This window comes from Nansenia antarctica, assembly GCF_963989245.1.
Source record: "Nansenia antarctica genome assembly, chromosome: 4".
Classification (NCBI taxonomy): domain Eukaryota; kingdom Metazoa; phylum Chordata; class Actinopteri; order Argentiniformes; family Microstomatidae; genus Nansenia; species Nansenia antarctica.
This window is the reverse complement of record NC_137689.1, coordinates 20,157,868-20,172,867: the sequence shown is the minus strand read 5'-3', so window position 1 is coordinate 20,172,867 and position 15,000 is coordinate 20,157,868. Positions and strand designations below refer to the sequence as shown.

At 51.3% G+C, this 15,000-nt stretch overlaps 1 protein-coding gene across 1 annotated transcript in view; it reads left to right on the top strand.

The window, feature by feature from the left end:
* Nucleotides 1–15,000, top strand: part of LOC308155856 (roundabout homolog 1-like) — a gene marked incomplete at both ends in the record, with an annotated part of 150,638 nt that overhangs the window by 112,712 nt on the left and 22,926 nt on the right. The window contains 4 exons of the mRNA XM_080529225.1: nucleotides 4,978–5,135; nucleotides 10,958–11,078; nucleotides 12,432–12,570; nucleotides 12,835–12,962. Coding sequence (XP_080385351.1) covers nucleotides 4,978–5,135; nucleotides 10,958–11,078; nucleotides 12,432–12,570; nucleotides 12,835–12,962 — 546 coding nt within the window. The remainder of the gene's footprint in view (nucleotides 1–4,977; nucleotides 5,136–10,957; nucleotides 11,079–12,431; nucleotides 12,571–12,834; nucleotides 12,963–15,000) is intronic.

The following is a 15,000-nucleotide window of genomic DNA, read 5'->3' as shown; positions in this document are numbered from 1 at the left end:
TCTGTGTGTGTGTGTGTGTGTGGCAAGGGGTGGTGGGGGTGTCGGGGTAGGGGTAGGGGGTGGGGGGGCTCAGACAGCTGTTTCCCATCAGCCCCCAGTCAGTCAGCTGCAGGACTGCAGACTGTAGTCATCCAGTCTTATCCTCTGCTCTGCGGTTCAGAGGGGAAGCCAGGGTTTTACCAGATGAGAGAGCATTCCCCCTCCCCCCCATCTCCGTCACCCCGCCCCCCTGACTCCCCCCCCCGTCCCCCAAAACACACACAAGAAAAAGAGCGGGCCCGGAATGCCTCCCAGTTAGAGGGTCATCCCAATTTGTTCTCCCATGTCCGTGCTGCTCATCGGGCGTCCTGCCCTCCTGCCCCTGTGTGCGACGTGCGAATCCAGAGAGAGGCTGGGAGAGAGAGAGAGAGAGAGAGGGGTCTGGGACCATCTGGGAGTGATTACCGGCTGTTGTATTTTCTCATTGTTTTCCCGTCTGCTCTCTCTCTCTCTCTCTCTCTCTCTCTCTCTCTCTCTCTCTCTTTCTCCGTCGCTCAGGCTCTGCTCGGGCTCGACTCTCTGCGTTGGCGGAGATCCCCTGGCCTGTTCAGGATTCCGAGCCCTGTGTTATTTATGACTGGTAATGCTTGGCAGCAGTGGCTGGGTGTGCAGGCCGCCAAATTAGCACAATTTACCCGCCTCATCAGAAGCAGGAGTCTGCTCAGCGAGACGTAAAGAGAGATTTGAATCGCTCCCTCGCTCTCTCTCTTTCTCTCTCTCTCTCTCTCTCTCTCTCTCTCTCTCTCTCTCTCTCTCTCTCTATTTTCGTTCTCGCTGCCTTTCTCTTTCTCTCTCTCTCTCTCCCTCTCTCTCTCTCCTATTTCTCTCTCCCTCTCTTTTTCTCTGTCTTTCTCCCTCTCTGTCCCCCTCTCCTTCTCTCTCTCTCTCTCTCTCGCCCTCTCTCTCTTTCCTCCCTCTTCTCTTGTTATCCCATCACCTCCATTTATCCCTCTCTATCTCTCTCTCTCTCTCTCTCTCTCTCTTTTTGTCGGGCCAGTTATTCCCCCGCATCTCCTCTTCTCTCATTTCAATGTAACCACGGCTCCGGCTCGCGTGTAAAGACCAACAAGATTCCGACCAGTCGACTTATTGACGGAGTCGAAAAACGACGTTTTTGGAGCATGTTAGCGGGGTCTGGAGTGTTCTGCCACTAATCACATCTCTCTTTCTCCTCGTGATGCCGGTAGCTGGCGGTGGAGACAGGAAGGGTTTGTCTGTGGTCAAGCCCCTGACCACAAAAAAAAAAAAAAAAAAACTGGCCTATTCTGCCTGCTCTGGTCTGGTGCAGATGTGAGTTTTCTTTGTCTCTGCCGCTCTCAGCCCCTCTTTCGGTAGAGAGCAGTAGAGTACAAGAGTTCTAGAACTGCGGTAGTGATCGTTTTTCATTTCCTCCTCCTCCTCCTCCTCCTCCTCCACCTCCTCCTTCTCCACAGCCTAGCTCACTCTGTCTGGGGGCGGCTGTGTGGTAGCGGCTCGCCGTCTTCATTACTGTCATAGGCATTAGGACGGACAGGAGCCGGGTTTCTAATTTGACATCTCGGCAGCTGGTCTCAATATCCATTCACAAAAAAGTTTAAAGTATATACAGTACAGTGTTTAGGGGTGAGAGGGAGATGGGAGATGGGAGAGGGGGAGAGAGAGGGAGAGGGAGGGAGGAGAGAGAGAGAGGAGAGAGAGAGAAAAATGCCCTTGACTTACTGTGAGAGCTCGCGGCTGTCGGTGACAGAGCTCCTTTTTTGAAAAGGCAGCCTTGTTGTGAGTTGTGTGACGAATGGGGAGGGGTTGGGGGTAGAAGTTAAAGGGCTACATCCTCAGACCCTCAGAGAGAAAAAAGTAGCTGCTTCAAAAAAAGCCTAGAATGTCTCTCAGTCACTGTCCTGCTCAGCTCTGTACCACACTGTAGCGAAGCATCGATCAAAGCTGTTTGCATGGATTTGTTTTACATTTTTTTCACAACCAGATACTAACTGCATTTGTTCTGGTCAGTGGCTAGGAATAGTTCTCAGACGGCTCCTGATTATTTCTCGCTACTTTTCTGCCTCTCTCTCCCTCTCTCTCTCCCTCCCTCCCTCCCTCTCTTTTTGGAGCATCACTCTATCCCTCTCTTTACTTTCCTACTAGTGGTTGATTTTGTAAGGTTAAGCCTGGAAATCTCTGGCCCACAGCGTTTTGGCTCCATGCGAAGAGGAGTGTGTGTGTGTCTAGCTGTGCTGTGTGTGTGTGTGTGTGTGTGTGTGTGTGTGTGTCTGTGTGTGATTCTCCTGCTTCCTAACAGGATTACGGCTCCCCTGTGTGGTGGAACAGACTTAAGCATGATCAACACATAGAGCCCACCTTAGAGTGTGTGTGTGTGTGTGTGTGGCGGGGGGGGGCGACGACAAGAGGGGTACACAGGCAGAGACAGAGGGAGGGGGAGTGGAACTAAGTTAAAGACTGGCGGAGAGGAAATGACGGGTAGAGCGCCAGGCAGACAGAGGATGTGAGTTGACGTCGTGGTTTGAGCGAGACGCAGCTCAAGAATGCCGACTGAGATAGAGAGAGGGTCAGCGGTGGCGTGAGCGCCTCAAAACACTCACGCTTCTTCCCCTCCAGCTGGAAGGCTGCCTTCTCCCGGGAACAAGTCCCACAGGCCTTAGGCACGCTTACAATAAGACCATTTATAGTTCTCAAGTATGTCACCAAGGACAACTTCCATTAGCAATTGTCATACCTCCAGGTAAACAAACTATTCAGTGTGACTCAGATTTACATAAGTATGATGTCACCTGCGTGGGCGCAGTCCTGCGGCTTCATTCCGAACAGTGTAATCCACAATACGCCGTGACAGAGCTTCATCGTTTCGTTGTCACGATAAGGCTGTAACATCATTAGGAACACGAGAAAGTATGCAAATGACATTCCTACCCAAATGTCAGGGCCCTTCTGTGATTACTCCCGATTTGCATAAGGGGAGGCCGGCGGAGGTGGAGATCGGAGGACGGGCTCGTTGTGATGCATGGGAACGGAAAAGGGGGGATGGTATGAAACACACGTGTCTGACGCGGTTTCACATTCCATTCCGTCCGTCACAATGAGCCCGTCCTCCGCCTCCTACCTCAGCCTCCCCTGATTTGCATACAGCGCTAGTCGTTTGGCATGATCTCGCCGACACTGTTTTTTGAAATATGCACCTGTGATAAACTCCAACGGAGGCACGCTGTTTAACACGGGGGTCTGTTTGTCACAAAAGGGGAACAGGCGGGTATTGTACGTGTTAGGTGTATGACAAGACTCCAAGACGTTGTCGTCGCCAGGAACCGACGGAGGCGGGAAAGCAGGCAGGATGTGTGAATTGACTGAAAGGCATTATTCTTGTTGTTTTATATTTGCACACAAATTCAACTTAGACATAGGCATGTTCTCGCCCATATATATATAATGCTGTATAGTCTTGTCATGTCTTGGCAGGGTAATGAAATTGAATATAGTACATGGTAATGAAATGCAGGGTATAATGCAATGTGGTGTAATGTAATCTATGCAGTGAAATGTTCTGTCATGTAATCTGGTTTGGCGAGACAGAAGAGATTACATGCTGGTGGCGGGGGGGGGGGGGGACGACAGAGGGACCCCGCAATACGTGTGTTGGGAATAGAATGAAATGAGCTGCGGAGAAGAGGGAGAGGGGACGAGGAATTTCTCGAAATTTACGAGAGCATGATGCCCCCCGGGACGTTGGGCCGTAGATTCATCCAGAACAGCCTGGGAAGACGATCACTGGCTGTACCATCCAAACCACTCTGTGATTGATTGAAATGGCCTGGACTGGAATAACTGATCTCTCCAGTCCTCCTCAGTAGGACTCTCTTAGCTGGGTTAGAATCATTTGTGAATCATTCTCCACGCAAATCAACCTTCTAAATGTCATCAGGAACAGATGGCTGTTATCTCTCCCTGGCAAACCCATTGTCTCTCTCTCTCTCTCTCTCTCTCTCTCTCTCTCTCTCTCTCTGTCTCTCTTTGCTAAGGAGAGAGGGAGGTATCAGAGACTTGGGAGGGCCTCTCTCTCTCTCGTCTAAATAGAGCCTCACAGAGATGCATCATTCCTTCACCAATCCTCTCCAAAGCGATATATCTTGACTCGCCGGCACGCGCGCACGTGTGTGTGTGTGTGTGTGTGTGCGTCTGGTTGTGTTATTGCCGCATGATATATGTGCCTCGTTGCGCTAATGGTTGTTAAAGCCTTTGAAGACGTCGAGGGGCCTGTTTGTTTTTTTCCAGCTTTTTTTAACTGGCTGCTTGCGAAATCCCATCCTATATCTGCTGAAAGGTGTTTGATAGGCAAACAAGGCAAGGAAACATTAACTGGCAGACTGTTGTGTATCTGTCGTAGCGCTCAACAGTTCAAACAGGCCTTTTCCTAGGAGTTGTAAAAAATGTGATTGTAATGCAAATGGTTTTCCTGTGTGCGCTCTAACTCCCTAAGGGGGCTGGCTGGGAGAGTGACAGTTGAGAGGCGGTTGGGAGAGCGTCTGAGAGGGTGCTACACTGCTACAGCAGTGTTACTCAGACACTTTAATGAGATCGGGCACACCTCTCTGTTTACTATGTGTGTATATACTATACGGTATATATACAGTGTGTAATAACTCTGCACTCAAACTGTCATGACGGGCCTTAACTCTCTAGCTCACCTGCACAGCCAGAGTCTGCTCTTCAAAGACTTCAGAGTCTTCAGCTTGTGATTAAACCTGAAACATCCGTTCGACGCCTTTCGGCGGCCCGATATTGTTTGTATGACCGTACGTTTTTGAAGACTAACCTGCCAGGACCTCATTAACCCTTTCCTCTCCTTTCTGTCTCCCTCTCTCTCTCTCTCTCTCTCTCTCTCTCTCTCTCTCTCTCTCTCTCTCTCTCTCTCTCTCTCTCTCTCTCTCTTCCCTCTGTCCTGTTCCAAAGTCCTGCGTGACGACTTCAGACAGAACCCGGCCGATGTGATGCTGGCGATGGGTGAGCCGGCCGTGCTGGAGTGCCAGCCCCCCCGGGGCCACCCGGAGCCCACCATCTCCTGGAGGAAAGACGGCACCAACATAGACGACCGGGACGAGCGCATCACGGTAAGACGCCGCCGCCGCCGCCATCTAAACGAACAAAACAAAAACAAGTCCCCTCGGCTGTAAATTACATTTTGAGGAGTGTGCTGTTCAATAAAGCCGACGAATCTGTATGTAATTTCCAGTAGAAGGCATCAGATTAGCAGCGCTCCACTGGAGGAGGGCGTTAGCCCTTCACACACACAGGCACGCACACACACACACACACACACACACACACACACACACACAGAGTGTGTTGTCAGTGCCTGCTGGAAGAACTCCAGGAAGATCAAAGTCTCAGTCTTGGCAGACGGGTGGTGTAATTAAGAGGAACAAGCGCTTCATTCTCCAGATATAATGAAATCATAATGTATTGGTATCGTAGGCCATCAATGTTTGTTTGGAACAAAGGTTATCAACGTTGAAGTTTACCGAAGGGGGAATCAGGAATGGAGTGTGTGTGTGTGTGTGTGTGTGTGTGTGTGTGTGTATGTGTGTGTGTGTGTTAGTATGTGTGTGCGTGCGTGTGTGTGTGTGTTTGTGTGTCTGTGTGTGTAGGCATGCCTGTGTGTATGTGTGCACGTGTGTGCGTGGGTGTATGCGTACCTGTGAAAACGTGCGTGTGTGTGTTCATGTTTGTTTGTGTGTGTGTGTGTGTGTGCGTGTGTGCGTGTGTGCGTGCGTGCGTGCACGCGCGTGCGTGTGTGTGTGTACTCGCGCGTGCGTACGTGTGGGTGTATGTGTACCTGTGAAAGCGTGCGTGTGTGTGTTCATGTTTGTTTGTGTGGCTGTTTACGCTCCAGGGGACACATGATTTGGGATCCAAGGAAGCTCATCCTTCTCTGGGATGACAGGTAGTTTCCTCTCTGAGGGACTGTGATGGACGGAGCCGCTCCCTCTCTCTCTCTCCTCTCCCTCTCTCCCTCTCTCTCTCCTCTCTCTCTCTCTCTCTCTCTCTCTCTCTCTCTCTTCTCTCTCCCTCTCTTCTCTCTCTCTCTCTCTCTCTCTCTCTCTCTCTCTCTCTCTCTCTCTCTTTGCTAAGGAGAGAGGGAGGTATCAGAGACTTGGGAGGGCCTTCTGAGGAAATACAAAGGCTGCGTTGGCTTTGTACTTCTCTCTCATCTCCTCATTCATGTCCAGGCACCACACGTACCGTACCGTCACTGCTGTACTCCAATAATGTTAGTATATAATATATAACATGTATTGTAGCTGCATAGAGAACATTGTCTCTGATGTAAAAAACAATGTTAGATATACAGTGGGGGAAATAAGTATTGAACACGTCAATATTTTGTCCAGTAAATGTATTTCCAATGAGCCTACTCAAGTGAAATTTGCCCTTTGGTATTAACTCAAACAATCCAGACAAAAAAATCTAAACATTAAAGTCCATATGTAAATAAAGTAATGTGTAATAAAGTGGAATGAAACAGGAAAAAAGTATTGAACACTCTAACTGAAATGAATGCGATACTTAGTGGAGAAGCCTTTGTTTGTAATGACAACGTACAATACAATGTTATTACAATACAATGTTACATGAATTAATTTAACCAGAGAAGCTACAGTACATTGAGATTTTCATGTCTTTTACAAGTGAGACTGTGGAAACCATAGATGCATTATTTAACATAGCTTTATATATTATATTTCTACCGGGAGCCTCTGCCTCTTTGTCTTTTCCTACTGTTGGTTGATTTCCATCAGGACGTACTGGAGCTCCACGTTCCGTAACACGACTACGGGCTTGAATCTCAAACAGGGGGAGGCTGGTGGGAGGGAGACATGGAGGACGGGGCTCGTTGTACCATTCCTCATTCACTTCCACGCATTTACAATGAGACCCCCCCCCCCCCCTGATATCCACCTCCCACCAGTCCCCCCCCCCCCCCCGATATCAAAAGTATTATTATTATTATTATTATTATTATTCTTGTGCCTCCTTCTCAAAATGCATGGAAGGAGAAAGGGAGAAGAGTCAGGGAGTCACCTCAAACCTTCCTTCTTCCGATGTCTTTAGAGAAGGAAGCGAGGAGAGATTTGTAAAAAAAATAAAAATAAAATGGCAGCCATGTTGACCCCCTTTTAACGTACAGTCTTCCCTCTCTGAGTGGCCCTCCCTGTGAGCTTGTCTTCGTGTCAACAGAGATTTCCAGTCTCGGTCTCTGCCTCATCACCGCGGTTCGCCTCGCCAGACTAATAGGTCCGACTGCGTCTGCAGATAAGGAAGGCTCTGCTCATCGTAATGTGTCTGCGTGTGTCTGTGAGGCTCTGTCAACAATACAGCGTCGCTGATGAAGCGTCGGGTGTTTCCTACTGTGTCGTTCGACCGCAAACATCCGCCGCACAGATCTGCCGGCTCTCTGGACCACATCTAGGTTACAGAGGCATCTCTGCTGTGGGTTTTGGTGCTGTGCGGGGGAGGGGGGGGGGGGGTTTCGGGGAGGGTTGGGGGGGGGGGGGTACAGTATGAACTCACTGTGCGACCAAGCGTTTGGTTTTAAATTGACGGGGGACCGGGGTGGGGGGGGGGGGAGGCGTTGGAGGGAAGGTTGGTTGCTTAGTTGGTTGGTTGGTTGGTTGGTTTGATGGATGGCTAGGCATTGGAGGCACTGACCATACCAGGCTAGTGGGGCAGATAGCATCGCGTCAGAAGCAGGGAGTGCTGATAGTGCACATTCCTACTGGGTGTCATTATATGTGTCCGTCCAGCACGCTGTCTGGGGTGGACTACAGGGGTGTCTGGGGTGGACTACAGGGGTATCTGGGGTGGACTACAGGGGTGTCTGGGGTGGACTACAGGGGTGTCTGGGGTGGACTACAGGGGTATCTGGGGTGGACTACAGGGGTGTCTGGGGTGGACTACAGGGGTGTCTGGGGTGGACTACAGGGGTATCTGGGGTGGACTACAGGGGTGTCTGGGGTGGACTACAGGGGTGTCTGGGGTGGACTACAGGGGTGTCTGGGGTGGACTACAGGGGTGTCTGGGGTGGACTACAGGGGTGTCTGGGGTGGACTACAGGGGTATCTGGGGTGGACTACAGGGGTGTCTGGGGTGGACTACAGGGGTGTCTGGGGTGGACTACAGGGGTGTCTGGGGTGGACTACAGTGGTGTCTGGGGTGGACTACAGGGGTGTCTGGGGTGGACTACAGTGGTGTCTGGGGTGGACTACAGGGGTGTCTGGGGTGGACTACAGGGGTGTCTGGGGTGGACTACAGGGGTGTCTGGGGTGGACTACAGGGGTGTCTGGGGTGGACTACAGGGGTGTCTGGGGTGGACTACAGGGGTGTCTGGGGTGGACTACAGGGGTGTCTGGGGTGGACTACAGGGGTATCTGGGGTGGACTACAGGGGTGTCTGGGGTGGACTACAGGGGTGTGGAGTTCTGTGGGGAGACGGTGGAGCCATCTGTGGAGTTCTCCGTTACGCCGAGGGGCAGTGTAAACCACATAGGAATGGCATGGAAAACATTCACATAATCACACACACACACACACACACACACATGGACAGACACACACACACACTCACACAAACTACCGGTATGTGATAGAGGGAACAGATGGAGGAGCAGATGCGGAAACGAGAGGCAAAACAGAGCGGAACGCAGGAAAAGGAAGGATGAGAGAGGGAGGAGGAGGACAGGAGTGATGTATTTGGTGGTGTGTGTGTGTGTGTGTGTGTGTGTGTGTGTGTGTGTGTAGATGTGAAACTGTAAGAACGGTGTAAGGTTGGAGGAGTGTGTGTGTGTATGTGTGTGCATGTGTGTGCGTGTGTGTGTGTGTGTGTGTGTGTGTGTGTGTGTGTGTGTGTGTGTGTGTGCGTGCGTGCGTGCGTGTGTGTGAGTGCGTGTGTGTGTGCGCGCGTGTGTATGTGTGTGTGTGTGTGCGTGTGTGTGTGCTGGCTGATGGTGCAGTGATGTGACAGGACATCTGAGCAGAGGGTCTTCAAAGGACCCCACGGCTCTTTGTTCTCCCCAGCCTCTGTGCTGGTGCCGCTCCAGATGTGTCTGATCTGCCTCACCTCCCCAACTCTGTGACCCACTGGCTCAAAGGCACTGCAAGTGTTGCAACAGTACACACACACACACACACACACACACACACACACACACACACACATCCACAGAGACTCATAATTCATACAGACAAAGACAGAGGAAAGGGAAATCGTTTTGCATACGCTCTTACCTGAAGTTGCAAAAACAACACACAAGCTTCCTGTGTGTGACTTGATGATATGAGACACACACACACACACACACACACAAACACACACACACACACACACACACACACACACACACATACACACACTGAAGGTATCACGATCCTTAGGCCTTTGCCCCCCATGAAATGCAGGGTAACGTGATGACACTTCAAACAGCCCAGCACCACAGGGGGGTGGAACAGGTCCGGGGCTGGGGACCTCTCTGGGCTTTGAAAGGGGTTTTACCCCCCCACCCCCGCCCACTCATATCCCTCCCTCTGCAACACATGAACACTTTTATGACCTGGGAGAATGTGTCAGTTGTGGAGTGGGAAGGTCAGGAGTCCCCCAGCATGTTGTTTTCAGGTGTTGTGAGGATTGAGGGAGGGTGAGGAGGGAGGGAGGGAGGGACGGGAGTGTGTGAGGACTGAGGAGGGTTAGGGGTGTAGGAGAGGCTGGAGGGGCGGGCCCGGGGGGTGGGGGTGGGGGTGGGGGTGGGGGTGGGGGGGCGGCGGGGTTGGGGGGATGCTGTAAATCTGCCGGGGAGGCGATTAGCTGTGACTGCGAGGCCGATTCTCCCAGCGTTCCTCCACACGTGAAGGTTGTAACCTGCTGGCCCGGGCCACGGCAGGACTCCTCCCCCCCCCCCCCCCTCCTCCCCCTCGGACACGGACACGCTCGGCTGCCTTTTGATGCCCCTCCGCTCACAAAAACGCTACTCCACACTGCGCTTTACAACCAGGAAACAAAGCGAGGGCGAGGGCCATGGAGAGGTTTTCTGACCCCCTGCCTCCCGCCCTACCCTATCTCTCTCTCACTCTCTCTCTCTCTCACTCTCTCTCTCTCTCTCTCTCTCTCTCTCTCTATGCTTCTCTCTCTCTCTCTCTCTATGCTTCTCTCTCTGTCTCTCTCTCTTCTTCTCTCTCTCTCTCTCTCTCTCTCTATGCTTCTCTCTCTCTCTCTCTCTCTCTCTCTCTCTCTCTCTCTCCCATTTAGATTCTGTTCTAGCCGTGATCTCACCTGCATCGTCACGCTTCACGGTTGTCACGGGACACACACACACACTGTCAATATCCATTCATAGTTGTCTCTGTGACTGGAGCCTGTTGTTTTCCCCCCAGGTCGGCCATCTTGTTCCTGTGACCTGTTGTGAGTGTTGCGCTGTGTGAGCTGCCTGGTGCTGTGGTGACGTTACTGTAGCTGTGGGTCTGCTTGCTTGTGGGCCTCGGGGCTTGTGGGCCCGCTCAATCGCTTCCTCCAACGGAACAAACTTGTCAGACGCTGCCCTGCCACGCAGCCGGGGCAGCTGGGAATGTCGAAAAACTGTTTACTCCTCCAAAGCTGCAACAGCAGCAGCCTCTTAAAACCTTTCAGACCTTTGTCTGGACTTGATTTCGGTACATCCTCTGTTGTTGGCTGCACGCCCTAGATGTGACTGTTGTAGCTGACATGTCGACCTACCACAAAGCGTTGCATGAAAACTGCCTTCGTAGGGAAGCTTTTTTTTCTCCAAAAGTGTTAATCGCTGTGTATCTACAGTACTTGGAAGGGATTTGAGTTTGTTGGTGGTTACTCATCCGATTTTGACATGACAACCCTCCCTCTCCTTTCTTCTCTCCTTGGGTTTCAGATCCGCAGCGGGAAGCTGATGATCACCAGCACGAGGAAGAGCGACGCGGGGAAGTACATCTGCGTGGGCACCAACATGGTGGGGGAGCGGGAGAGCGAGATCGCAGAGCTGACCGTGCTCGGTAAGACACCCCACCCCCCCCCCCCCCCCCCCTCCTGCCTCTCTCGTGTGTTCCACGGTACCTGGAGGTTGCCGGTTCCATCTCCCTTTTTTTCTAGCGATGTCATGGAGTCAGTCTCCGTCCCTTATGAAGGCCAGGTCAGACCGCCGTGGCCTGCCTGTCCCTGGGGTGAAGGCCTTGTTCACCCTGCCACATAATCCATTCATTACAGGGCTTACGTCACAAAGCACTCATGCCCTGCAGCTGTGCAGGCATTTCCACCCCAAACTCAGGGTGACCCTCTCACCCGGCCACGACCCTAGCCAGCCACCCCCCCCCCAATCCCCCAGCTGTCCTGGACCCCCACTTGTACCCCCACTCCCACACACCCCTACCCCCCCACTCCCTCCCACCCCACCTCATCCTGCCTTGTGTCCCAAAACCACTGACCCCTAGGCCCCTGGTCTCCCCAGTCCCCTCCACCCCCCCCATCCCTCCTTCTCTAACCACTTCCCATCACACCAGACGCCTTATCACATGATCTGCTGGGGCCCGGGCTGCCGACCAGGGCACACACATTTATAATGCCGAGTGAAAACATTTAGGGCTAATAGAATAATACCGCTGATTGAAGAAACAGATCTGTTAAAATGTGCTTTGGGGACCCATGTGTATAAAACGGGTTTGGTTTTAACAAGCCCTAAACAGTTCTAAGTGGATTTATTGTGTTGTATTCGTGTCATAAATAAGAACAGGGGGGAAAGTAAAGTAAGTACGGGACGTGTAAATAAGCTGATTATGTGGAATTTATCAGTCTATAGAGCTTTCAAAATAGAAGTTGAGGACACAGGGAGGTGAATTAGGGTGTGCTACATCCGTTCCTAGGGGAGGGGATTAGGGGTGCGCCCCTCGTATCTCACATCTTCGTATTACCGCAGCTTGGGTCTCTCAAGGACGTGTGTTAATAAAGACCATAAGCTGCGATTCAGTTAAACTTCAGAAGTGCGTGATAGGATTTCAATGCTTGTGGACCAGCAGGAATAACGGCAACATTAGAATCCCTTAGAAATGAGGTGAGATTGAGATGTAGATCATATAATGTGATCCAAAATGAGTCTATGGCTTTCTGCAGACTACAATGTACACGTAGTGTGTGCTTTAGAATGTTGTTTTTGTTGATGATAATGAGGATGATGATGATGATAATGATGAGGATGATGATGAGGATGATACTGATGATGATAATGATGATGACGACGATGATGATGATGATGATGATGATGATGTAGTAGATGATGATGTAGATGATGATGATGATGATGATGATGAAGATGATGATGATGATGACGAAGACGACCATGTTCTCCCACGCAGAGAGCCCGGGGTTTGTGAAGAGGCCCAGCAGCGTGGTGGTCCTGGCGGACGAGAGCGTGGAGTTCCGCTGCGAGGCCCGGGGCGATCCTGTCCCCACCGTCCGCTGGAGGAAAGAGGACGCTGACCTGCCCAAGGGGAGGTGAGAGAGAGACCCTGGAAACCCCCTTCCATCCCCTCCCTCACTGACACACATGTTAAACCTCTCTCCTGTCTTCTCCTACGCGTGTGTGTGTGTGTGTGTGTGTGTGTGTGTGTGTGTGTGTGTGTGTGTGTGTGTGTGTGTGGGCATGCGTGCCTGCGTGCGTGCGTGCACATGCGTACATGTGTGTGGGTGTGTCTGTGTGTGTGTGTGTGTGGGTGTGTGCGCGTGTGTGCGTGTGTTTGCGTGCGTGTGTGGCCGCAGATACGAGATCCTGGAAGACCACACCCTGAGCGTGCGTGGCGTGACGCCGTCCGACGAGGGCTCCTACACGTGCGTGGTAGAGAACATGGTCGGGGCGGCCGAGGCGTCCGCCTCCCTCACCGTACACGGTCAGTACGACCCCCGTCACCCTAACCCCCCTAACCCCCTAACCCCCATAACCCCCAAATCCCTCACACCTGCTGTTAAACTATCTCTGAGACGGTCCAGACACACAGTGCGTCCTGGTGCAGCTGTTCCTCTCACACATTCATGGAGAGAAAGTGCTAGACAGCGCAGAGACAGCTGGGGAGGGCAGCACAGGCAGCACAGAACAGCTGTTCTCAGATCAATTGGATCTCTTACCTCCACCCCTGCGTAGCCACACCACGGAAGTATCAGCCACTCCGATCTCCAGACTTTTTTGGGAGGGGGTTTTGTTTGTTGTTGTTGCGTGTTGTCGAGTCGTATCGTTTTTCACTCATGTGTCCAGCAGGGGTTCCCAGGATAACAGAGGAGTGGGTTTATCAGCGGGTTGATCTGGGAGGTATTCGCTGTATCAATATTCGGTTGTTTTCATATCGGATTAACAGCAATCAGAGCTGTTGTGCCATATATAGTCCACTGCTATAGTCTCGTTGGAACCCATTGCAACTCGTTGGAGCCAGCTCATTCTCCAGAGAATGAGATGAGAACGGGTCACATGATGGGGGTGTTGATGACGCCACAGGAAGGCCCTGCCCTGCCGCAACGACCCCCCATCAAGCATGGATAAGGGCAGGAAATGAGTAGTAACATGCACCTCACCAGGCACACACTGTCGCACACACACATACACACACACACATGCACATGCACATGCACGCACACACACACACACACACACACACACACGCATATACACGCATACACATGCACACAGACACACATACACACGCATACACACACACACACACAAACACACACACACACACACACACACCACAACACACTCACTCACACACACTCACACACACAGACATAAACATCACAATAGGCCCACAATGGGTTCCACAATAGGCCCATAGTGTCATTGTTCCCTCACACACATACACTCACACACACACACACACACACACACACACACACACACACACACACACAGAGTTCCCAGCACCCAGTGGCCCGGTGACACAGAGGCTATGACAGACAGTCAGGATGAGCAGGTCTTAATTAAAGACAAGGTTAAGTCAGTCCCACGCTGGGAAAATGACATGGTTCCAATTACCCCGTCTACTCCAGGCTTGGGAAAGAAAGGGAGAACAAGGCTAATTTAGGGTCTTGGTGGAGGAGAGGAAGAACAGATAGCAGATGAGTACACAATTGGCGTAATTGGAGGGAGAGCGGAGCTGTCTAAATATACTGTGGAAGCTTTTCTCTCCTTTCTCCCGCTAACAATGAATCCTCCTACCTGTGAGGCTTGGTGTCAGCAGCCAGCTGTAGAGAGAAGAGGGGAGAGGGAGGGAGGGAGGGAGGAGGGGAACTGGGGGAGGACAAATCTCCCCTGAAGGAAATGAGACATAACAACAGCACAGTCTGACAAACACATTATCTCATCTGGGGAGATACTTGAGGGTTCAGATCACCATGATAAGGAGGGAGGGAGGGAGGGAGGGAGAGAGAGAGAGAGAGAGAGAGAGAGAGAGATGGGGAGGGAGGGAGGGAGAGAGGGAGAGAGGGGGTTGGGGGTTTTGCTATTGATTTTACAGAGGAAGGCTTTACTTTTCATAAATTCCTTTGAATCCCTATAATATAGCTTGCTCTGTGTTTTAATTGGAAGATTTTTTTTTCATTTTACGCTCTTAATCTTTGTCAAATGTATCCAGACTATTGATGCAATAATCGACTTTCTACTCCGGTTCATCTGCAATTCTATCGATTTTTAAATGTTTTATTATTATGTTTACACAAATGGTGAATAAGGATAGAGTACGTTCCATGAAGCGTACATTTTGGTTGACAGAGAGAAATGAAACACACTTATACGCTGTCTCCGGTCTCTGGCTGAAACACAAACACCCTCATATCCTTGCTGTGTTTGAACACATCCAATGAGGCAGGAAGAGAGATAAAGACGTTTGTTTCCTTCATTTTCAGGAAACAAACAAGGCCTTGTGATTGGTGGAGTCA